Genomic DNA, 23,829 nt, shown 5'->3' on the forward strand with positions numbered 1-23,829 from the left:
GGCGCGGGGCGCGCACCTACGCCGAGGGGAAGCCGGCTGCACCCCACTGGCGCCCTCCGCCCCCAGCCCCGCGCGCTGCTGGACGTCGCCCGTTTAAGGGGCGGGGCGCGGCTCCACGTGCTTTCTGCTGAGTGACTGAACTACATAAACAGAGGCCGGGAAGGGGGCGGGGAAGGAGGGAGAGAACAGGCTTTGACCGATAGTAACCCCAGCGCTCAGCGCCGCCGAATCTATAAAAGGAACTAGTCGCGGCAAAACCCCGGTAATTCCGAGGCAGAGTGAGTGCTGCCGGGGCCGGCAGAGACGCGCCGACACCTCTCTCTCCCCCCGGCGCAGGTGGGCAGAAGAGGGGGCGCCGTGCAACCAGCGCCGCCACAGCCAATTTCTCGGGGCGCTTTGCTCCCTTTACCCCCCTTCTTTGCCGAAGGGTTTTTCAAGGGGTTGGGGAAAGCCACAAACACAAAAGTGGAAAACAGGTAAGAGTCTCTCCAGCGACTTGGACGTTATTGTTTCGTTTCGGGCCGAGGGGACTTTGGGAAGCTCTAGGTTTGGGGGACTTTAGTCCGAACCCCCACATCCTCACCTACTGCAGCGCAAACAGGGGCTCGTAAATGTGGAGAGGATGTCCTAGGAGGAGCTCTGGCGACCCAAAGACGCGACATAGCTGCGCTCAGGGTTCGCCCGCGGTGGAGCTCGGGGAGCATCTCTGGGCGCGCGGAGACCCGAGCGCAGTAGCTGGGGCGCAGGGGAATCGGGGGCTCCTGGTGGTGCTGGAGGCGCTGCCGCTGGAGTAAGGAGAGTGGCAGGTCTGGCACTGAGCTATTATTCCCTTTGTTTGGAAGCGCCTGAGCCGGTTGGAACCCTCTCTGGCTGCGGGTCGGCCGGCGCCCACCGGGAAAAATGCCAGCCGTCAGAATCCCCTCTGTTCCTAAGGAGTTAGTCCGGGTTGGGCTCTGATCTGGGGATAGGTCCCCTACGCCCCCGGACTGGAGCAGCGCTTTGTGGCTCACCAAGAATGCGAGTGGGAGCCCTTAGCGCTAGTGCTCTTTTGAGGCCTCGGGGGTTTTGTTTGATCAGGGGGTTCCTGTTCCATAGTCTCCATACGCTTCCAGGAGCTGCCATCTCTGACGCTGTGGGAGGCTGGGGATGGGGGTGGGGGAGACGGGCGGGACTGAGGGACGAGAGTTTTGTTTCTTTAACAAACGTTGGGGGCGGGGGTGCTGCGGAAACCTGGAGCTGAGGTGACCATTCCGCCCGCTCCCCCCATCTTCCTGCCCTTTGCTGCGTGTCTCTTGGAGCAGCTTTAGGCAGGGCACGGATGGGGAAGCTGGGGTGAGACGGTGCAGCAGAATGACCGAGAGTAACCCCGGCGGGCGGTGCAGAGCTCGCGGCTCCGCGGGCGGGCTGCGCTTCGCGGTTGGGGGGAGGGAGGGTTGGGCGCCGGCTGCCGGTGGCCACGGGGGGCATTGATCCACAGCGCCTCCTGGCCGGGTGGCCTGGGAATCGGCTCCTTGGCCGGAGTGAGGCCAGGCTGTAAGAGGCTTTGTCGCCCGCTGCGGTTCCAACCGAGATCCGGTGAAGACGGGTGGTTGTAGACTGGGAGGAAACCTGGGGGATCAGGCGAAAGTGCTTCTGCTTGTGTTTTAGAATGGTTCTCAACTCCCAGAGAGTTGCTAAATGGAAGGTTCTTAGGGCGTGGGCCAGTGCTAGGGTTGTGTGTAGGTGCTTGTTTTTCAGCACTCATCAAAAAGAAGGGAATAAACAAGATAAAAGAAAACAGAGAGAGAGAAGGAAAAAGGGAGAAAAAGAAATGTGACATTGGAAATAATTGGCCTTTGTCTTTTGCAAAAGCGATACCATCAGCTTTTAAAACCAGGACTTTTCAGTGAAACAAGGAAGTGAGTGCGTGGTATATGCATTCATATAATAGATGATAAGTTTGATATTTAAAAAAATTCCTTGGTGATAAAAATCAGCTAGTCACTTTGTAAGGACCGATTCCCACCTCCCATCAAAGAACACCTCACAAAATTTTGCAAGTTCAAAAGCAGAGTTCTAATGGTTCTTTAAACAATAGTTTGGGACCCAAACCTAAGTTTCGATCTTTTCAGACAAAATTTAAAACTCAGCTAAAGAAGTACTTAGTTTCTTATCTCCCCTTTTATTTCAGCCCATTTTCCTCATACTTACTAGGAAATTAATGGAGGCTTTCTGTTGTTCATGTCATTCTCTTGAGACACTTATCCTAAATCAAAGGGAATGTGAGAGCAAAGGGAGAAGGTTCTGTAGTAGAATCTCTTCTGATGGTAAATAATTTTCAAGTACAAAGTTTTCTTTGTCAGCCTGTTCCTCAAGTACTCCTTTTTTTAAAAAAAAAAAAACTTTTAATTTTATATTAAAGTATAACTGATTAACAATATTTGATAGTTTCAGGTGACAACAAAGGAACTTAGTCACACATACATGTGTCCATTCCCAAATGCTCCTTTTATAGAAGCTTTAACCCTTTATGCATTAACTTAATTCATGATAGAGTTTTGGGAAAACATTAGGTACACAGAGCACACTGGTATTTACTTGAGAAAAAGCAGTAGAGTCAGAGTGACCAGCCTTTGATGACCACAGTTCAAGGGGTAAGAATTGCTACTGCTGTCGGAGTAATTCCTGAGCCCCCTTGCAGGGACCAGCCTGGTGTTCCAGAATGATGTATCTGATTGTGAAATGGACACTTGTGATATGTGTCTCCCCTTCAGATGAGCATTTGAAATCTCAGCTCTCAATTTACATCTAAATAGAAGCCTATAATGAACCCTGGACACCTTTTGACTTAGGGCATATTTACAGTTCATGTGAGACTAGCTTAGATTGGAAAAGGGTGATTAGGGTTTGATTGTTTCCAACCTTTGCTCTTAATGCTTACATTAAAAAATCTTAATGCTTACATTATTAAAAATGAATGAAACCAAATGAAACTCAGTGACACAGTTTTTTATCTTCTGTAGTATTTATCTTATATGGAGAGAAGTTGTAATATTTTTTGTTAAATTTTTTTTAAGGGCTCTTCCTTCCCATAAGCTAAGTTGCTTATGCTATACTCAGCATGATTGTAAATTGTTAATATCTTTGCTGTTTTTATTTTCAGCTCCTAAAACATTAAATGGACATTGCCTTAGATTCCTTAATAACTTCTTCCTTAATTCCTGAACCTCTGACAGTCTAGAAAATTCCAATAGATATATCGTTTTTGCATTTCTAAGATACTCTAAATTCCAAATACATTTTTATTTGCTATCTAGATGGTAAAGAAATAATGGAAATTTAATACTCTTTATGGTCAATTGCCTCCATATCAAATTTTAAAGATCTTGCTGAAAATTTGCTTTAATTTAACTGTTCTGGGGGAGGGCTTACACTAAAACTGAAACCTTCTTCATATCTGCATGTGGAAATAATCATAAGTGTGGAAGTTACTGCAATGTTTATTTAATAGACACTGTTAAATAACACCAGGTGCCAAATACTATTACAAATGCTTTTCAAATACTATTTTAATTTTAAACACAAATCCACCTGTTATCCCTATTTTGCAGACTAAGAAACAGAGTTTCTGGCCACACACCTTGCAACTGGCAGAGCTAAGTTTTGAACCTATCCAGCGAGCCCCAGATTTCTTTGACTCCACTCTAAGCAGTGAGGTGGTGCAGTTTCAGTTGCTGTGGCAGACGACTTTGCAAGGATGCTTGCTGAGTTCTGGTACATATATCTGCTCTAGTCCTTAACGGAATCTACAGCCTGTGTCTTATTTCCCTTGTTGCTGTGAGTGGGCCAGCCAAATTCTCTTCAGCGTGTTGGGACATTGATTGCGTAGGGATTGCAACATCATGGGAAGGACAGACAGTAAAATTTGCTCAACTCTAGCTCTTGGTTTAACATAAAAAATTTGCTGTTGTTTCAGTCAAATATTTCTAAGTCTGTAATGATCTCCAAATCTTTCCCTGTGTAATACATAAAAAATGGATAGAGGGTTTGGTTGTAAAAGGATAAGGAACAAAAGAAAAAGGGAAGGGAATTATTAGCTTAGCTGTCAAATCTTTGGTGAATTTTTAAAATTGCTTATTGTACAATATGATTTCTCTTTGTTTTATCCCTCAATATGTCAGAGACCTTCTGAAATAACCTGTTTTTCTGTTACTGACGTTACTGTCTAGGAATCAACTTTAGCTTTTTTCTTATGGCATCTTTCTCTGAGCAAATCCATTTTCAAAGTCAGCTTAAATAAAGGTGAGACAGGATGGGAAATTTTTTCTTATTAGATTGGTGTAGCACCTTAGACGTAAACTCTTAGAAAAGATTTTTCTTGGTAAAAAGTTATGCTTATTATTGATTTACCTTATGCTGGGTGTTTCAAGCATTTTACATGTAATAACGTAGTTCACTCTGTCGAGAACGACATGAAATGGGTTCTGTTATCATTTTCATTTTATGGACAGGGAAACTGAGGTGTAGACAGGGTAAGTAGCCTGACCATGGAGTTTGTAAGTAAGGAGTGACGCTGAGGTTGCATCCCAGGCAGTCTGGTTTCCACGAATTTACCAATTACACAGTAAGGGCTTTGTTAAAATATTGAATTTTGACAAATGAAATACTCACTAAAGGCAAAGAATGCATCTCACTTTTCATTTGGGTATTTACGACTGAAAATAGTTCCCTGGATAGGTAACCTGCATAGATGTTGTTAGAGAGGCACATTTTAGAAATATCTGAAGCCAGAGTAAGAAAATCTTGTATGTAAAATTGTTTTCAGGTAGAGCCTTTGGTTATTCTGCATTCTGTTGAGACAGTAAGCTGTTTTAAAGCAAAGAGCTAGTTTACTCCGAGGAGCATCAGACTTGATTCCTAAAACAAAAGAAAACTTGAAATCCTGTCTTTTTCCATTTTGAAAATTTACTCTTAAGACCTGATAAGCTCTCCTGAATTCACACCTTCCTGCCAACACTGAGTTAAAATTAATTATCCCTTTCTTTTTTGCTCCCATAGGATTGGATCACAGCACTATTCATGTCATGGGTTTAATTGCATGAGGTTTTTTTTTTTTGGTTATACTTAACATTTATTTGTCTTGTTCTTGAGTGTATGCTTCTCTAGGAGGAGGTCTAGGATTCTTCTAGGATTAAGGTGCTGGAATCCTAGAGAATCCTAATTCTCTAGGATTAAGGTCCCAGTCCTTAATTTACTCTCCTTGATATGGACGGGGATTCAATAAATGCTATCTTGAATAAGTCAAAGAGAATGGGAAACTAATGTTGGTTTTCTATATTCTGAAAGATGAATTAAAATGGTGTGATAATCACAGAAAAGCATTAGAAGTAGAATTATATGAGAAATAACTGGTTAAGGTTAGATTTATGATTGGTTGAGAAATATTAGTATGTACTTAGACCAGCTTACTTTTTGTAGAACAAACAATTCTGATTCCACTCAGTTTCATTTCTCTTTTTTGAGGCAGCTGTGCTTTGAGAAAGTGATCTAGTCTGTTACATTTCACATTAAACTACTTTTATTTGCACATTAATTTATTATTTAAAAAATAAGAATGAGATAATTCACTAAGTAATTTAGAATTTAATTACTTAAAAAATCAAAATAACCTTTTATGTATAGGATCTTTTCCTTTATTAATTCTTTATGTGTGTGTGTCTGTATGTGTTTATGTGTGTTTGTTTAGAATTGCAACATTTTCTACGCTAAATCCAACTTCCAAGAAGCATTTGGAAGTTAAAACATTTTATTTGGCTACTCTTGAAGTCAAAATGTTTTATGATAACTGGTGTTAGTACCAGACACTTTTTTGGGAAGAATTTTGTATATATAAAACCAATCAGTGGTTATTATTTATTGGGACAGTATTCTGGACTACATGGAGAATATGCTGAAAGCTATGGATTCTCTTTTCAGAAAAAACATACACAGGCATGTACTCTCCAAATTTTACATATAATTACATATAATTTGATGTAATTATATTCTACATGTAATTCCAGAAACCCACTAAGCAGTCATGTGACCCTGGGCAAGTCATTTTACTTTCCTAAGATTTAGTTTCTTGATGAAATGAAAGAGGTTGAGTACATGACTTTTAAAGAGCCATTCAGACTTTTATATTCTCTAGATGTGTGTTTAGGGAAAAGTGTGATTCTTTGATAGGAGCTGCCCAGAGAAATGTCCTGAGGGACAGTATTAGTGTAACAGATTGTGTGGGTTTTGAGAGGTAGAGTGGAAATACCCATAGAATACATAGGAATGTTTTGATTAACGTGATGACGGAAGAAAAGAAGATGGTGGGAGGAGAGGAAGAAGAAGTGAGATGGGGTTGGAATTAGATCTATTTATCCACATTAGGTGGATGAAGACTTGATTCATAGAACCCAAAGAAGAATTTTATCTTAAATACAAAGGAAAAAAGTGGTTGGTGATCTCAGTAAGTTTCAGTGGAGCAAGCATGATGGAGTGAGACATGATGAGACATTTGTCTCATTTCCGACTCACCATCTGGAGATTCTCTCTGAAAGAAAATATTCATTTGGACTCTCTATTCTGGGCATCTCCATTTTGAGTATAGATTTTGTTTCTTATAGTGCAATCCTATTAAGCCAATATATAATAGAAAGCTAACTGACTTTTGAGATATGTTCATCCTCCAAGAAAGGATGAGAAATAGACTAACCTTATAAGGATATTTCTAAATATCTCAGAAGACTCTCACTGGGGGCAGATGGGCAAGACAAAAAGTTTTCTAAAGCATTGCTTTGAGTTAATTGTTTCAAAGATCATAAAAAATTAGGAGTGGAAGGAAGCAGAAGGGAAAAAAAGGAGCAAGAGGTTTCATGATTGAAACAGACATGGGAAGAGGGAAGGAACTGCTAAGAAGTTGTTTGGGTTTCATAGCCCCGTTTACTCTTGCTTTGCAAAATTTCTGTAGGATGCCAGGTTGGGAATAGTTTTTGTCAAGAGTCAAACCAAGCTTGTTTTCTGGAAGAAGCAAGTCCTCAAGGGTATGGCAGCTTGAATTTGATTGGATCTGGGATTTAGATGATCCAAGTTTGACATAAAGGTAACACTAATGGAAGCAGCAGCTTTCCTTGGAAAGGCTGTAAGAGAGGATGTAAAGGTCCAGAATAATGGCTTTTAGACTGATCTGTAGACTCTTCTCCACTCTCCAATGCAAGGCTTTGGGATGAAAGTGGCAGTTTACTTTAGCTGGAGTGAGGTGTGATTTCTGGTATTGGAAGGAGGGAAGAGGAAGATACCGTATTTTTAAAATGTGTGTGTGTATCTATTTGTCTATGGGGGCTTCCCTGGTGGCTCAGAGGTTAAAGCATCTGCCTGCAATGCAGGAGACCTGAGTTCGATCCCTGGGTTGGGAAGATCCCCTGGAGAAGGATTGGCAACCCATTCCAGTATTCTTGCCTGGAGAATCCCATGGACAGAGGAGCCTGGTGGGCTACAGTCCATGGGATCACAGAGTCAGTCACGACTGAGCAACTTCACTTCAATATACAAAAAAATACCATTAAACTGAAATTCATTCCTTTAGCAAATATTTTTCAAACACCAGGTAGAGTACTCGGTGCTAAACAAATGTCAAAAGACATTAAGGATCTGATACCATAAGGATTTTGGCATTCAAGGCTCTTCCAAATAAGACTCTGACCATTTTGATAGCTTTGTCCTGGACCGTATGAGGCATCCACTGCACCATGTTTTCTCACTGGTGATGAGACATAGTCTGGCTCAATAACTGTTAACTGACTCCCTCTATGGGTTTTCTTCTTTTCTCTGATTTCTACTTTAAGAACCCCTTCGTGCTTTTTCTGAGCTCATTGTTCTGGAATTCTTACATCCATCCTTCGTGGTTGATGGATTTTGTTTATACTGTACCTTCTCCTCTGATTCCTCACTGAGAAAAATTTTGTCCCTTGACCGCAGGTAGATGAGCATAGTGTGGGCTGGGCCTTCCCCTCCGTTGCCTCATTTACTCCTCACTAGAACCTGGAGGTAGGCAGCATGTAAACCCCTCAGATTCTTTCAATGGACTCACACTTTTATAGTTATCAATACATATATTTTAAAAAAGTTAACCTTATATTGGTTCTCTAAATTGAAAACTGATGTCAGTTTTCTGAAATAAAAGGTAATTTTTAAAATAATTAGAATGAAAATGAATTGTTTTTTAAATTGTCTATAAAATAAGCCTGCTTTCTAAAGGCACTGACTCTGAAACTTGTTCTTACTTTGTTAAAAACGGGAAATTAAGCACATGTTATAGAAGCATTGAAGAGAAGATCTAGCAGGAACTTTCTCCTTAAGGTAATACAGTTTTTACAAATCTAAAGTGCCAAAGAGAGCATTTTCTCATTGTGTGATTGAGTGTTTAATACTGTGCCTGTCCATCCCCTAAAATCTTCTAAGTGTAATTTTAAATATTGCTTAAATTCATCTCATAAACTTTCCTGCACATCGGGGGAATATTGAGGCTGCTCCATTTTTCTGATGGTACTCCTGATACAAAGACTAGTTAAATATTTTGTTCCTGGTTCACGTACTTCAATAATGGCGGAGCTTGGGGTTCAAACTTGAGTCTGAAACTTAAGCTGCAGGCAGTTTTCTTAGACTCAGAAGATCTTTTTAAAATTTTAGTCTTTATTGAATTTGTTACAATTTGGTTTTGGTTTTCTGGTGGCCAAGCATGTGGGATCTTAGCTTCCCAACCAGGAATCAAACCTGCACCCCCTGCATTGGAAGGCGAAGTCTTAACCACTGGACTACTAAGGAAGTCCCCAGAAGATCTGCTCCAGTCTCCTTATATTCTGTGGCTCAGAGTGGTAGAATGGTTTGCCTAAATTCATTCCCTAGCAGTCAGTAACTGGAATTTAAAGTCTTAGCCTTTTGCTTTTTTAATCCAAGCTTCTTGCTACTGTACCAGAATTTAGGGTGGTATTTACAGTGTCCCTTTAGGAGAAAAAAAAAAAAAAGAATCCAGTCTATAGGTCTGTCCTTTCAGCTTACAGTGGACACTGAATCTTTAATATTGAACTGGCCTCATATATTCTGTCTGTTGGTCCAATTTGAGTCTTAATGGGTTTTTCAACTGGGTTTTCTTTTTCTCTCAAAATAAACACTGCTCTTTGGCTGTGAGTTCAAATCAAGGAAAGGCCCACAAAAGTCCCAAAGGTTGAGTCTTTCCCTGGGACCATTTTCTTCATGCAAAAGTAGAAAAACCTTGTGCTAATTTTGGCTGTTTAGGATTAATTGTGATTACAGGCGGTTTTTTAGTTTTCTTTTAACTTTAATGGTTGTATTAATTATAGGAAGTACTTCAAGTTCAAGATAAGAAAAACCTTTGGTCAAGTAGTGTTTCTTCAGTTGTCAGTCCTGTTACAGGACTTGCAAATTTAGTGGAATTAGTACCATTTTCCCATTTCCAACTCCAGTCCCATTTCCTATGGTCTCAGTATGGCTTTCTCCTTAGCTGTCTGACACTAGGTTCCAAAGGCCTCCATTGAGAGGAGTGGATGTGCCTCTAGAAGCTGCAAAGACCAGCAAGGCACACTGTCCTCAGGTGGAACTCCACTGGGGACTCCGTGCTCAAGTGATAGAGACACTTAGCATACAGTTGCTTGGGAGATGAGAGTGTGTGCATTTTAAAATGCCACTGTCAGTTGCAGTTGATAAAAGAGGCTAGCAGGAGTTCCACCCAATAGTTTGGTTGCATCTTTCCTTGAGCATTTTGTTATCTGGCACATAACATGTGTGATTTGTGAAGATCTTAATGACAGTAGCACTTTCAAGAAGGAGTACTCAGAATCATGATAACATTGAAATAACTCAGATCAATTTCCACTGGGAACATCCTTCCAGGCCTCAAATAATGGAGCTCATGTTGCCAGTATTTTTTCTTTTTAAAGGCTAATATCCTCATTTTTTGTTTTTCAGGTCAACTTGTGATCTTGTTCCTCTGTAATTTAGCAGGGCAGTCAACAAAGTGGCTTGTTAGTTCAAGAGAAGGAGTTCAGTTTTGAAGTTGGGAGGGCAGGGCTTCGACCCTCTGACCCTGTGCCTGTCCTGAAGCCCCAACTACATCCTCACCTAGCTGGTCAGCTGGTTCTCACTGGGTTGCATCTCGGACACATGAGGCATCTTGGACAAATGACCTATGCTGGCACTGTCTCAAGAGCTACTTGGTGAAAGGGGAGGTTCTGGAGAAGGTTGCTGGGTTTGGTCACATATGAGCTAGAACTGGAAAGGAGCCACACGTGAGATTACTTGTTTTGGCAAAGGGAAAGGAATAAAGTGTTGAGGTTGAAAAACTGTATACAGGTTTTGATAAGCTTCATTGAGTGAGTTCTTGACTTGAGCCTATGAGTTTAGAGTTTGAGGCTCCTGACCAATGTTGACAGTTTTGTATTCATGGTTGAGCCCCTAGGGGAGGTGTTCCTATTAGTTGGCATGTTTACAGGCATCTGGAGCCTCCGTCTGGCAAATTGCAGATAGATTCTCCTTAGCTCACAAGAAGTCCATGAAAATGAATGCCCTTACCAACAAATTCGAGTGACTTTGGGGAAGACCAAATTAGATGCACTCCTGTTTAATCTGAATTTCTTTGAATGCAGCTGGAAAATTTGTCATGGTTTTGGGCTACCTGAACTGTCCTTTATGACATTTCTTATTTGCTACCTTGGTGAACCTGCTTTAACTAATTTTTCTCATCCCTGAGGTCTGACTTCAGAGGCCTTCACTCCACAAATGTGTACAAGCTCCAAGCGGCTCTGGGCTCAGTGTGGCATGGGACAGTAAGGTGTTGAGACATGGTAGCTTGTGTATCAGGGACCATCGGAGCACTTAGTACTCTGGAGGAGATGGTAGGAGAGCTGAAGACATGGAGGAATAAATATAAGGCCCAGATTGCAAATAGGCAATTGACCTGGAAGCTGGAGGAAGTAATCTAGAGAACAAAACTGAGAGAAGTGCTGAAGACATAGAGGAAGGCAGCCTATGTGGAACAGAAGAGCTGATTGCTCCCAGAGTGGAAGAATAGTATACATGGGTGGTAGGGGTCCCCAGATGGGGGGGGGGGTGTTATGGTAAGACACTGGTAGAAATGGTACCAGGATACCAGCAAAACCCTTTGACATCTCCCATCGATCTGGGCATGCAGAGAGTTCCAGTGTGTTCTGGAAAGGCGTTGGGGAAATAGTCCCTTCTGTGGATAGAGAAGGAGGAAGAGAGATTGCTTTAATATTAATAAGCTGCCCACTTTGTGCCCCACCTGAGTGCTTTGGGGAAGCCCAGGCAGCTCAGTGGTAAAGAATTCACCTGCCAATACAGGAGATGCAGGAGACGGAAATGACAACCCACTCCAGTATTCTTGCCTGGAAAATCCCATGGACAGAGGAGCCTGGTGTGCTACAGTTCATGGGGTCCCAAAGAGTCGGAAATGACTTAACACATACTCTGAGTACTTTACACTGTGAAGTCAGCTGCTCTAATCATAGCTGCCATTTACTGGATATTTCTTTTGTCCCAAATAATGTTGTATATATATTATTTGTTCTGTTTTATGGAGAGAATACAGGGACTCAAGGCTCAATGCTCAGGATCCCTGAGCTGGTGAGTAGCAGAGTCAGGATTCAAACCCCACTCTCTAACTCCAAAACCTCTCTTCTGTCTACCAGGCCATTTAATTCAGGAAAATAATTAAGGACATCTGGGGAAGCTTGCTGCATGGCGGCATTGGTCTACAGGAAGGAGAAGGAAATGAAGGGATTTGGGTTTGTCTGTCCCCAAGTCCTTTGAGCGCTTTTGTAAAAATAAACTTTTTAGGCTGGGAGAAGGTTGAACATCTGAAGATGTTGACCCTTCCGAGATGTAAAGCAAACAAAATGGTTTTTGCTGATATAGTACCAAAGCCTTTTATCCTAAAATGCTCTTGGAAAGCCCTTCTCCAACAACAGGGAACATTATCCAGTCAAAATTTTCTGCAAATAAAGTCTGCTCATGGAGGCAGACTTGCTTGTGTTTCTTATTGCTCAGGATGTTTGTCACTTTTATAGTTCCTTCCCTGCAGGATCCTCAACTTTGGCATTATGATTGTGGTTGAGAAAAAAGTTGTTTTCTATGTCATGTAATTTTTTTTTTTCATTTATTTTTATTAGTTGGGAGCTAATTACTTTACAATATTGTGGTGATTTTTGCTATACATTGTATGTCATGTAATATTGACAGGTATTTCATTTCTAGGGGAAAGTTTCCTTTTTCCTATATGCTACACACCCCCAACCAGGGAAAAAGCAAATAGTTGTATTGTTTGCTGAAGTCTTCCTTTCAGGGTTGCTGTGTGTTTGTTTAGTGGAAATCAGCAGCGTAAGAAGGGCAGTCTCTAACATTTTGTCAGAATTTCTCCATAATTCTACAATGATGAAACAAGAACTTGAGGACAGGATGGATTTCAGAAACTCTGGTTCTTGTCAGTTTTAGAAGTCCTGAGACTGTGTTAGCTGCTAGCAACTGGACTGTTTAGAAATAGATTTAAACTTTTTGAATCCCCTTTAAAATAGAATTGTTGACAGCATGAGGAAATGTGCTTCTCAAGGGCTCGTTATGGATTTGTACAGTATTCATGTATCTCTTCTAACTTTCCCGTTTTTGTGTATTCCTGTCATAGTCCTCATTTTGAAAATTAGCCATTAGCAAATACTTTTGTCCAGGAAATTGAATATATATCCCAGGGTGAAACAAGAATGTGCAGTTATGTATAAACTTACTGTTACTAATAATCAAGTAAGTATGGTACATTTGGTACTTAAAATTCTCCTTGAGTTACAAATTGTTAGAATTGTACTCGATCTTAGTTGTAATATGTGAGATTGAGTTCCCTGATCAGGAATCCTACTTGGGCACCCTGCATTGGGAATGTAAAATCTTAGCCACTGGACCACCAGGAAAGTCCTGGATCTGTATTTTTAAAACAGGTCTTGTGATAGCAGAGCCTCTTCTAGAATGACAGGAATCTTCTAGAATGATAGAATGGCTTCCTTTTATCTGTGACTTTTATCATGGAAGATTTCTTACATTATTTTTTTCTCCTTAAATTTGAGTATTAAGGTGTTAGATTAAGATGTTATAAGTAGGAACACAGTTTCAGGGGTCACCAAGTACCAGCCCATGACCTTTCTGCAGGCCTCTAAGGGTTTAGTGGCAACTAAGGACAATTTCTCTGAGTTGTGAGTCTATAGTATGTCTGGAGAGTGCGAGGGGATAGAATTTAAGGATTAGCATGAATGGCCTTATGGGTAGAGAGCCCAGTGACAACTGGAGGCCAGAAAAAAAAACTGAGGCAGTTAAAATAACTTCAGGCTTAATAAAGCTGATGGCTATCTTGGGAGAAATCATGGGGAGACTTTCCAAGTCGCCTTCTTCCACCACGGCAGCCATGCCCTGTCATCAGCCATGGGTGCAAAGAGCCTGTTCCAACCTGGTTTTAACCTCACTATCATTTTCCATAAATGTGGCTACTGATCTGGAGACATACACTCAGAGAGGCAATTAAAACACAGGCCTCTTCCAAAGAAGCTTGCTCTGGTGGTCTTGCAGGTTTCATATCTTCAATTCTACAGAAACCTCTCCATCTCTCTGGAGATGACATGCAGCAGTGCCTGTGATCCTTGTATTTGCATCAGCATCTGAGGAAGAGGTCATTAGTTGAGCTTTTGTGCCAACACATTACTGCAGTTCGTATGTTATATAGTTATATCCTGCTTTAAATCTGCCTCTTGCTTTTGTTACTGGCTAGTTATCTACAAGGAGATCCAACCAGTCCATCCTAACGGAGATCAGTCCTGGGTGTTCATTGGAAGCACTGATGCTGAAGCTGAAACTCCAATACTTTGGCCACCTCATGCGAAGAGTTGACTCTTTGGAAAAGACCCTGATGCTGGGAGGGGTTGGGGGCAGGAGGAGAAGGGGACGACAGAGGATGAGATGGCTGGATGGCATCACAGACTCGATGGGCATGAGTTTGAGTAAACTCTGGGAGTTGGTGATGGACAGGGAGGCCTGGCATGCTGCGATTCATGGGGTCGCAAAGAGTCGGACATGACTGAGCGACTGAACTGAACTGAACTGAGTTATTTATTGACGTAAGACATCCAGAAACAGTTTCATCAGGAGAGATTTCAACTTCTGTCTCACTTCTGGAAACTATGGGGAAATCTGTCTAACAAAGAATATACACATACTTATTTATTAGTTTGCTTGTTTTTTTAGAGAAAGAGCTATCGTAAAACCACTGTTTTTGAAAGATGAAAGTCAGTTGCTGGCTGCATGTTCTGTGTATATGAGCTATTTGGGTGGAACTGATAGGGAAAGTGTGTTCAGAAGAATAAACAGTGTTGTAGGAGGAATACAGCAGTGGGAAAGTAGGAGCAGTTGTTGACAAAGTTACTTCTGGAGAAACCTGGAGGCCAGTTCCAACTCTTGGGGGTGAGTCTGGGCAGGCCCCTTGCTTTTGATGGGCCTTGGCTTCTCTGTTAGATTGGGGTGTGGTGGGAGTGGGTCTCCAAAGCTGCAATGAATTCTTTCTATCAGCTGGGGGTTGGCCTTGTGCAAGGCTGTTCTCTTCTGCTTCGAGGGGCCAACTTCTCAGTTCCAGTGAGAAAGGGCAGTTGTGTGGTTCCCAGTGGAGACTGGTCTTTCTTGGAGCAAGTGAGTTGGAAGTTCACTGCCCCTCTTAGATGGAAGCTCAGTGCTTGCAGTGTTCTTGTAGGAAGGAAAAAGACCAACCAACTCTTTGTTACTGCACAAACTAAGAGTTTCGGATAGTAGTGAAAACATGTGCAGTTTTTTTCCTCAGTACATTTCTGTAGACAGATTTAATGTTTTGGAAGGGTTGAAGGCAGTCACGGGATATAGTTCCTGTTTTCCTTTTGATGTCAGTAAGTGGGAAAAAATCCTCCCACCTTGTCTTTTTAGCATGTCTACTGCTTTCTCTCTCTTCCTTTCTTCTTCTCTCTTGTCTCTGAAGCTTACATGTGAAGTTCAAAAGGGCTGAACATTTTGGTGAGGATGGGGGTTGGAGGAGCAGTGCAGTAGCTGCTGACTGGGGTCATCATTTCCCCCTTGGCACTGGGCTTCCTGTGAAGCTTTACTCTTTTCTTTTGCCGCCATTGCTGAGTCTGCCTGGCATTTCATATTTTGGTTTGGGGAAAAGTTAAAAGAATTCACAATCCCAGCTGTCACTTTGGTGACCCCTTTGCCAGTAGCATATGGCACATTCTCATTTCACTGACCTAAGGAAAAAAATTACCCACCTATCATTATTCTCTTTGCTCTGCTTTATTTTTCTTCACTATTCTTATCACCCACTGCCTTAACAACACACTGTTATTTGTCAGGTCTTCTTCCACCTTGCTAGAAGTTCCATGAGAACACTTTTGTTCACTGCTGAATCTCCAGTGTCTGGGACAGCACCTGCACATGTGTAACCACTTGCCACAACCATGGTGTGGAATATTTCTCTCACTTAGCGCTCCTTGCAATCTGTCCTCTCCCCTCCCACTGGCAACCACGGGTCTGATTTCTGTCCCCATTGTTTCACCTTTCCAGAATGTCACATAAGTAGGTTCATGTCGTATGTAGTCTTTTGTGTCTGGCTTTTTTCTCTTAGCATAAGGCTTTTGAGATTTCTCCCATGCTGTTGAATATATTAGTAGTGTGGTCCTTTTTTATTGCTGAGTAGTATTCCATTTTAATTTATTCACCGATTTATGGATCTTTGGATTGCTTCCAGTTTGGACTGTTGTGTGTATGACTTCTATGGATGTTCACATACAGGTCTTTGTGTGAACGTATACTATCATTTCTTTCAGGAAAATACCTAGGACAGGATGGTTGGGCTGTATCATAAGTCTGTGTGTAATTTTACAAGAAACCACCAGAGTATTTAACAAAGTGGCTGTTCCATTTTCATTCCTACAAGCAGTGTATGATAGTGCCAGTTGCTTCTTATACTAATACTTTAAAATTTAAAAAATTGTAGTAGTTCCAGTGGATGTGTAGTGGTATCTCACTGTGGTTTTAATTTTCATTTTTCTACAACTAATAATTACTTATTTGAGAAGGTCATGGTTTAGCAGGCTGTGGTATTCTCTAGGTATTTAATAATTTTAAGATATCAGTGGCATTTGAAGTGAAAATTTCTTTTAAAAAATTGGCCAAAGATGTAACTGGTCACTTCCATGAGGTCATACTGTACAAAAAAGATTGGGGTGTGGAAAATATGTTAAATTTTGGCAAAGAGTGATTCACCTGGGTGACTGATGTGGAGACCTGGAGAGGACATGCCTAGGACTTGGCATAAAGGTGGGGAAAAAGCAGGTTTCTTGGCTCCTCTGGCCTTGGGAGGGCCTGCTCCATCCTTAGCTAAACCTGTGTTTGTGGGAAGCCAACCTGGATTCAGTGACACTTTCCTGGATATCCCAGGAGTCACCAGCAATCCTCACGGCTGTCCCCAGTGTGGGGTGAACATAGACCCCCCTCCCTGGGGACAGTTTGCCTTAATCAGTTCATCAAGCTTGATAAATCGTTTACCATAGGCCCAGGAGTGCCACCACCCTTCCATCCTGAATCCCTATTTCTCATGTCCATCTCATAGTTAATTAATTAAGCAAATATTCCCTGAGGGCTTACTCTATGCCTTATACTGTTTTGCATGCTTGGAAAACTGCGGTTAAGAAAGAGAAATGATCCTGTGGACTCAGAAAGTGGCAGAAACGATGCAAGGGAAAACAGAGGCTGCTGTGAGTGCATCTAGGAGGGGTTTTTAAAGAGATGTGAGTGCAGGGGAGGTTTCAGGACAGGACCCTGTGGTTGAGGAAGGTTTGGCCCAGCTGACAGTGCTAGAAGCAGCCATTCAGGACAGGGAACATGCAGGAGGCCCAGTGGTAGCAGAGAGGGCTGCCCATTTGGAGCCATGAGTAGTTTTCTGGGGCTTGGTTTAGAAAGTGGGGAGTGATGAGAGAGGAGGCTGGAATCACTGGGGACCCAGCTAAACCAAGGTGAGGACTGCACTTTATTCCCAGGGCAGTGGGGTGCTGACAAAGGCAGTTTTAAGTGGGAGAGTGGCTTGTTTGGAACTTTGGTTGAGTGGCATCACTTTGGTTTCTCTGTGATAAATGGATGGAGGGGGCAAGACTGGAGGCAGGGAGTTCAGGGAAGTGGCTGCTGTGGTCGTCCAGGAGCCGGAAGAGGGTGGCCTATTGACTGGCCATGACTGTGAAGCGGGACGCTTTCCAGCCAGTAACTGGAAATGGGCACAGGGGCAGAAATGAGTGTGCTGCTAGCTTTGAAGCGTTGAGAAATCTAGTCAATACATAGTACGGCCTTCTTTTTGGTTTTGGTTTGTTTGTTTGCTTCCTTGAAAAACTGATGTAGAAATGTCCCTTTGGCCTCAGTTACCTGAGCAGAGGATTTGGGCATTGCCAAAACCTCCTCTTTGGATAAATTGCTCCCAGCAGTGGTCACCATGTTGAGGTGGGAGGAGGGAATTATGCAAGAGGCCCAGGGCTATGCCAAGGTGGGTAGGAAAGTGGGGCAAGTACCCGGCGAAGCTGGAGCAAAACCTTCTACCGCTGCACAGGCTATTTCTTGCTGACGTCGCTGCGTGTCTCCTGGAGGGTCTCTGAAGCTAGGATCCATGTCTGGAAATGCAGAAACCCCGCTTTAGGAAAATACTCTCCAAAAAACTTCCTCCTGGCCGTTCTCTTCTCGTGAATATCCTGCAGAGGTGTGTCTTCTTTTCTTCTGAGATTCTCCACTCAGATTTAGGGGAGTCTGTGTCCTGGTTTGAGCCTGAGGGTCTTTAATACTAGGCCATTCTGATTTCATCCTTCCTACTTTGTCCCTCCTACCTTGTCAGAAACCCATGATGAGTTTGCTAAAAATGCTGCTGCTGCTAAAAATAATGGAGTAGAAAAGAATGCTTGGACAGGAGATAACCATTTCTCTGTAAGAGGTAGGGATGGACCAGAGAAAGAAAAGTGGGGAGGAGGGAGCTCATTTCTTTGCCACTTACAGCCTACCATATACTTTGCTGGGGAACTTATATATTTATTTATATTGTCTCATTGACAATTGAATATCTATTGAATATCCTGCAAGGTAGGTATTGTCACCCCCATTTTACACTGAGGAAATTGATGCTCAGAGGGCATAAAGTTTTGGCCAAGGGCACATAGTTGAGAAGCTGGGCCTAATTCCTATCTAAGCTCTCGTTCCTTTTTAAACTATAAACTTATGTTCCAACCTCCTCATTGTTACTTTGAGGACCTAAAAAGATTTGTGTAGCTTCTAAATCAACTAAGTGATTCCTGGAGAGCACCTTTTGAATCAGGAAAATCTAGCTAATTATTTATTTCAGTGTTTCTGGAATGCAAGCCCTGTCCCAGGCCACTTACAAAATGATTTAGGATTACAAGCATGAAGCTCACAACCAAATTTTGGCTCTCAGCACTCAGAGAGACCAGGGGCCATCCTTAAACAACAAATTGTGGAGGGACACAGTGCTGGTTTAATTATTTTTAGTGAGAATTTTTTGGGGGAGGGGCGTCTGTGTTCATTTACAAGTTTGCTGAGCAAATGATAAAGAAAAGAAAGGTCTTAAGGCTTGACTCTTTCAGAGGAATCCCAGATTTGTTGGCTTATCAATGAGTGAATTAAAATACATAATAGTAGAGTCAGTGATTCTTCTCAGACACTGTAGACTGCTTACGTTCCCATTTCTTTTGTAGAAGTTTTTAATCCAAGTCCTTGTGCTGTGGGGGCCAAGAGGGTGAAGTCCTGCTAGAGGTTGACCTTTGCATTGAGGTCTGTTTGGACTCACAGACTTTTAGTCCAGTACTTAGTTTTGTATCCACAAGCAGTCACTACATTCTAAGCCCTTTCTGCTGTTTGTTCCTCCTGCCTAATCTCCCATCCCCACCTCCATTCCACCAGAGACCACGATGATTAAATGAGCCATTTTAGAGGTAACGTTGGTTTCTTATTTCTGCTAAGAGTTCCTGGGTGTGAAGTGGTGTCAGGGCTTAGCTTTGACCTGTGTATCCCTCCCTTCTCCCAGTTTTTATTTTCTGCCTTTTCCCTAGCTTTAATTTTACTGTAACTACTGGGATTACTCCAGCATTAAATAAATACTGTTGTTGAGGGGCAGCGGGGACACGCGGAAGGTTGTTTCTGGTTTATGAGAGCCGCCCCTTTCCCCAGCATGGCAAATCGGTCCTCCAAGGAGGCATCTGTGACACCTGACAAGGGTTAGGTGGGCTCACGTGCAGGTGGAGCGAGGCCAGAAGTGTGCATATGTCCAGACAGTGGGAACTTGTCAGTTTCACAGCTGATGCTCTCTGCCTGCCTTGGCTGCCTTGTCTTACTCCATGGGATATTGTTTTCTCCCCACACACAGAACACTTGGGGTTGTCCTCCTTACTTAGGAGCCAGGTGTCCGTGACATTTCCTTGGTGTTTACTCCCAGTCATCTAAGACACGCTGTGACTTTTCAGATTAGGAAACTGCTCTGTCAGTGGTGCCATTTATCATTGGAAGGACTCAACTTTGTGGCGAGATGAAAATGTAGTCTGCAGCAAATTTCAGACAATAGTGTAAGTCACTCCAGGTTCAAGGCAAAATTTATAAATGCTGCTGACATTTTCTGAGAAGGAAGGCATTTTCTTAGAGAAGGGAGGCAGGTCTCTGGGATTTCAGTATGCCATTTACAGCTCTGGTGTTTTGGGCACATAAGATTGATCACTTAGGTCTGCCTTCAATTTTTCATTTTTTTCAATTTTTCATTCCCAATGGTCTCATCAGTGGAGCTCCAGTGATTCAGATAATAATGACTTACTCGCAGACTAATGCCAGAAAAGCTCCAGCATGCCTGTTTACCAGAGACCCAAGGCTGGAAGTCAGGGACTCATGCGTTATGGAGAAGTAGTCATGGGACAGAACTGGGTTTTGAGGGCTCAGGTGAGGGGGCTGGTGCAACAGCCCTCACCGGCGTATGGCTTTGCAGCAAAAACTAACATCCCCTCTTGCTTTATCTTTCAGTTAATGACCAGCCACAGCGTCCCTGCTGTGAGCTGCAGCCGCTTCCTTCCCAGGCCCCCGGAGCCACACGCAGGCTGCCCTGGTGCTGGCTGAGGTAACATGGCTTGCTGGCCTCAGCTGAGATTGCTGCTGTGGAAGAACCTCACTTTCAGAAGAAGACAGACAGTAAGCCTGGGTTTCTCCGGGGGTCCTCCCCTGCTTTTCTTCCTGATTTTGAGTTGGGGGTGAAGAAGGGGGCGGAAAAGAGATTCTTCTTGTTTTTTAAAATTTATTTATTTTAATTGGAGGATAATTCCTTTACAGTATTGTTCTTCTTGGTTTTCTTAAAGTGATTGAATGTGTCTGGCGCTGGTGGACCCAGGACTGTGTGGGGTCCTGACTTAGCTAGCCCTGCCTCTTATCATAGGAGGCAGATTTGCAACCAGGCGGCGATCATAGCTTTTGTTTGCGCTAGTGCCCAGGCCTGAGTTCAGACCCCTGGAGCCTGGCACACATTGCCCCTTGGCCATCTTACTCCTAACTTTTGCTGCAGCCCTGGAGGCTGCCTGGCTCTCCAAGAACTCCTAATGATCTGGGTGGTGGAGTTGAAGTGAGTTCATGGCCCAGCTCTTAGAGGTCAGAGACTGAATCTTTTAGTATGGACTCTCCCCTTTCAGCTTGGACTGCGAGCCTGGAGGAATACAAAACAGATTTGTTTTATTTCTGTGGAGGGTTCTATGCCATCACTTCTGGATGAGACAGTGATCCTTTCAAGAACCCTAGGAATACCATCTTTAACACTTGGTGAATGATATTTTTCTGTGAGAAGGTACAAGCTATAAGGCCCAGAGATTTCTCTGAAGCTCCGATATCAGCTCTTGACTTCTCCCTCCCTGGACACCCATAGAGATCCTGTCTGGTCTCCTGCGTTCAGCCGCACCTCTCTATAGCTGACTTCTAAATGTCTGTTTCCTGCCCTGCATTTTCCCCTGAATTCTAAGCCTACATCCCCTTTTGGCTGTCCTCATGAAGCTTAACACACCTGCAACAGAAATGACCATCCTCTTTAGACTCAAAGAGCCAGAAGGGATCTTGGAGATAACTTAATTCACTGTTTCTGAAACTGGCCCTTCTTTAAAAGAGCAAATATGTCAAGGTCCCCTTGTGTTCACCAAACATATTTTTTATTATAATGTTTTGTGGATATGTACGTATGTGAAACTAGATATAAACCCCTTATTCTTATAGACTGTCGTGCGAACATATGACCCGTACAGATTTATAAATTAAGTGCAAACAAAATTGCAGAACCAGTACAGTTCAAATTAACACTGTTAATGTAGTAAGGCGACTGACACTGTTTGAAGCTATATTTGACACTGGAGGCAGCAGTGTGACTATGGTAGTGAACACTTACTTGTTTGAGTTTGGACAGCCTGTATTACCATGTGCTAATGATTCAGTTTTCCAATGATTTTCCAGTTTTTCCAGTGACTTTCGTTGGATATCATTTGTTTTCATTTGGTCCGGTCTCATCATTCACAAATTGCTTCTGCACCTGTGCCTTTCTCACTGGTCTACTGCAATCACATTGGTGCTAAAGTGAAGTTGCTTGGTCGTGTCTGACTCTTTGCAGCCCCATAACTGTAACCTACCAGGCTCCTCCATCCATGGGATTTTCCAGGCAAGAGTACTGGAGTGGGTTGCCATTTTCTTCCCCAGGGGATCTTCCCAACCCAGGGATCGAACCTGGGTCTCCTGCATTGTAGGCAGATGTGTTTACCATCTGAGCCACCAGGGAATATTGGTGCTACCACAATGGCAAACACAAATAGAAACTTAGACTCATGATCTTGTGCCAGAACTTGGCTGTAAAGTAGGCATTCAGAAAATCCAGGTATGTTTATTCATATTTCCTTAGATGACCATTGAAATGAAAACACAAAGTGTTTAAAATCCTGACAGAGAACTCATATAATCCCTTATGGAATTATATATATTATTTGTATATATATACTAGTTTCAGAAACACTGACTATTTTTCAGTCCCTCATATTACATGTAGGGAGCTGAATCCCAAGGTCATTTAATGGGAGAGTAGGAATATGAATTTATGTATCCTATCTGTCTTGATTAATATTGATGATACTAAAATATAACAATATTACATAATATAATAAAAGCAAACACTTAGATTTCGCTTCCATGTACTAGGCACTAAAGTGAATTGTTAACTAGATTAATCCTTTTAAGATCCACAAAGTACTGTTGTTTCCTTATAACACAAAATGCCCAGTGTTCCCCAGTGTTATAACTGGGGAACTTAAATCACAGAGAGAATATAAGTAACTTGTCTGAGGTTCACACTGCTAGTCAGAGGCATATGTAGTGTTCAGTTCTAAATAATCTGACTCTAGAGTTGGTTCTCTAAACCACTATGTCAGATTGCTCTTCAGTGGTATTAATATTTTTTCTATCTTCCGTCTCAACATCTTGAAGTTTCTAACCTCTTCCTTTGTGCCTGCCTCCCACGGCTGTACCCAGGCCCTGGTTCCCAAGACCTCTGCATTCATTTCCTGGTCTCATTTCATAGCTGCTCTGTGGTCCAGGTCCCCAGTCTCTTCTTATTATGTTGGCAGCAGCCCATGTGATGGGGAACTGTCTTTGCTGTGCTGTGTCTGTTAGCCAGTGAGTACTGGAAAGAACTATATCATTTTAACAATGCAAGGTCTCAAGGGTAATCCAGTCCAAACCTGTCATTTTACCGATAAAGCAGGGAAGGGATTTCCCCAAGGTCAACTAAGGAATCAGGAGCACAGGGTCCCAGAACAGGACTTGGGATTGGGCCATCTAGACTGGGCTAGTGTCTGTTAGTCTTGCTGCTTCTTACTCAATATTGCTTATCAGTTTAAAATGAGCTACAATTAGAGAGATAGGCAGGCTTCATAAAAGGCAGTTTTTGGCCCTGTGGCAGGGTTCTTATTGAAGGGGAAGTAAGACGTAGCGTCCTGACACAGAAGGACTTTTTTAGATATACACCTACGGTCTGCTAACTTGTCTGCTTTACCGCCCTTCCTAATTTCTACAGGAAATGTGTTTTGCTGAACTAGAAAAGAAAAAAAGGTGGTTTATTTCAGGTTGCCAAAGTTTAGGTTGTCAGGGTTGGAAAGATCTGACCTGACCCTTGTACAGTTGATGGGAATGGGGTTTTGGGTGTGGGGCAAGGGGTCCAGAGTGGATCAGTCATGGAAGTAGCACCAGAATCAATTTCCTGATGGCCCTGGAAGCACAAGTTCTTTTGAGCAGGCTTTGCCTTATCTGCACAGGAGGTTTAATACCCATGGATCTCAAGTGCTGACTGTAGCTACTTCCAAGTGCAAATGGCTTGGATCTATAGATACATTGATTGTAGACAGTGAGACCTGTTTAGGGTCTTGGTTCCACATTGTTAGCTCAGGACATGCCCTGCCCTGTAGGCAGGGGAAGGAGTTAGCAGCTCATGACAGGTCTCACCTACGGTGTACAGAAACCTTGCTTAATTTCCCCCTTCAGAGATCCTGGATGTACTTGCTTGGCTCCATAGCCTGGCACTGGGGATATGCTTAACAAGCATTTGCTCAATGAGGGGTGAATGTGTGAAATGGGCCATTAGTTAATAGATCTTAAGGAGGCACCCCTGCTAGAGGGGTCGCATGTGCA

The 23,829-nt window shown here is 42.7% G+C and overlaps 1 protein-coding gene across 4 annotated transcripts in view; it reads left to right on the plus strand.

Moving 5' to 3' along the window:
* The first annotated feature begins 239 nt into the window (after positions 1-239).
* Positions 240-23,829, plus strand: part of ABCA1 (ATP binding cassette subfamily A member 1) — a 132,837-nt gene continuing 109,247 nt past the window's right edge. For 2 of the 4 annotated variants that reach the window (XM_070459354.1, XM_070459351.1), the window contains exons 1-2: positions 240-476; positions 20,152-20,316. In XM_070459354.1, the coding sequence (XP_070315455.1) occupies positions 20,251-20,316 (66 nt within the window). In that variant the 5' untranslated portion in view covers positions 240-476; positions 20,152-20,250. Of the gene's footprint in view, positions 477-3,590; positions 3,754-17,655; positions 17,840-20,151; positions 20,317-23,829 lie in introns of those variants that run through there. The other 2 variants (XM_070459352.1, XM_070459353.1) reach the window with 2 other exon arrangements.

Source organism: Odocoileus virginianus, chromosome 31 (assembly GCF_023699985.2).
Source record: "Odocoileus virginianus isolate 20LAN1187 ecotype Illinois chromosome 31, Ovbor_1.2, whole genome shotgun sequence".
NCBI lineage: Eukaryota > Metazoa > Chordata > Mammalia > Artiodactyla > Cervidae > Odocoileus > Odocoileus virginianus.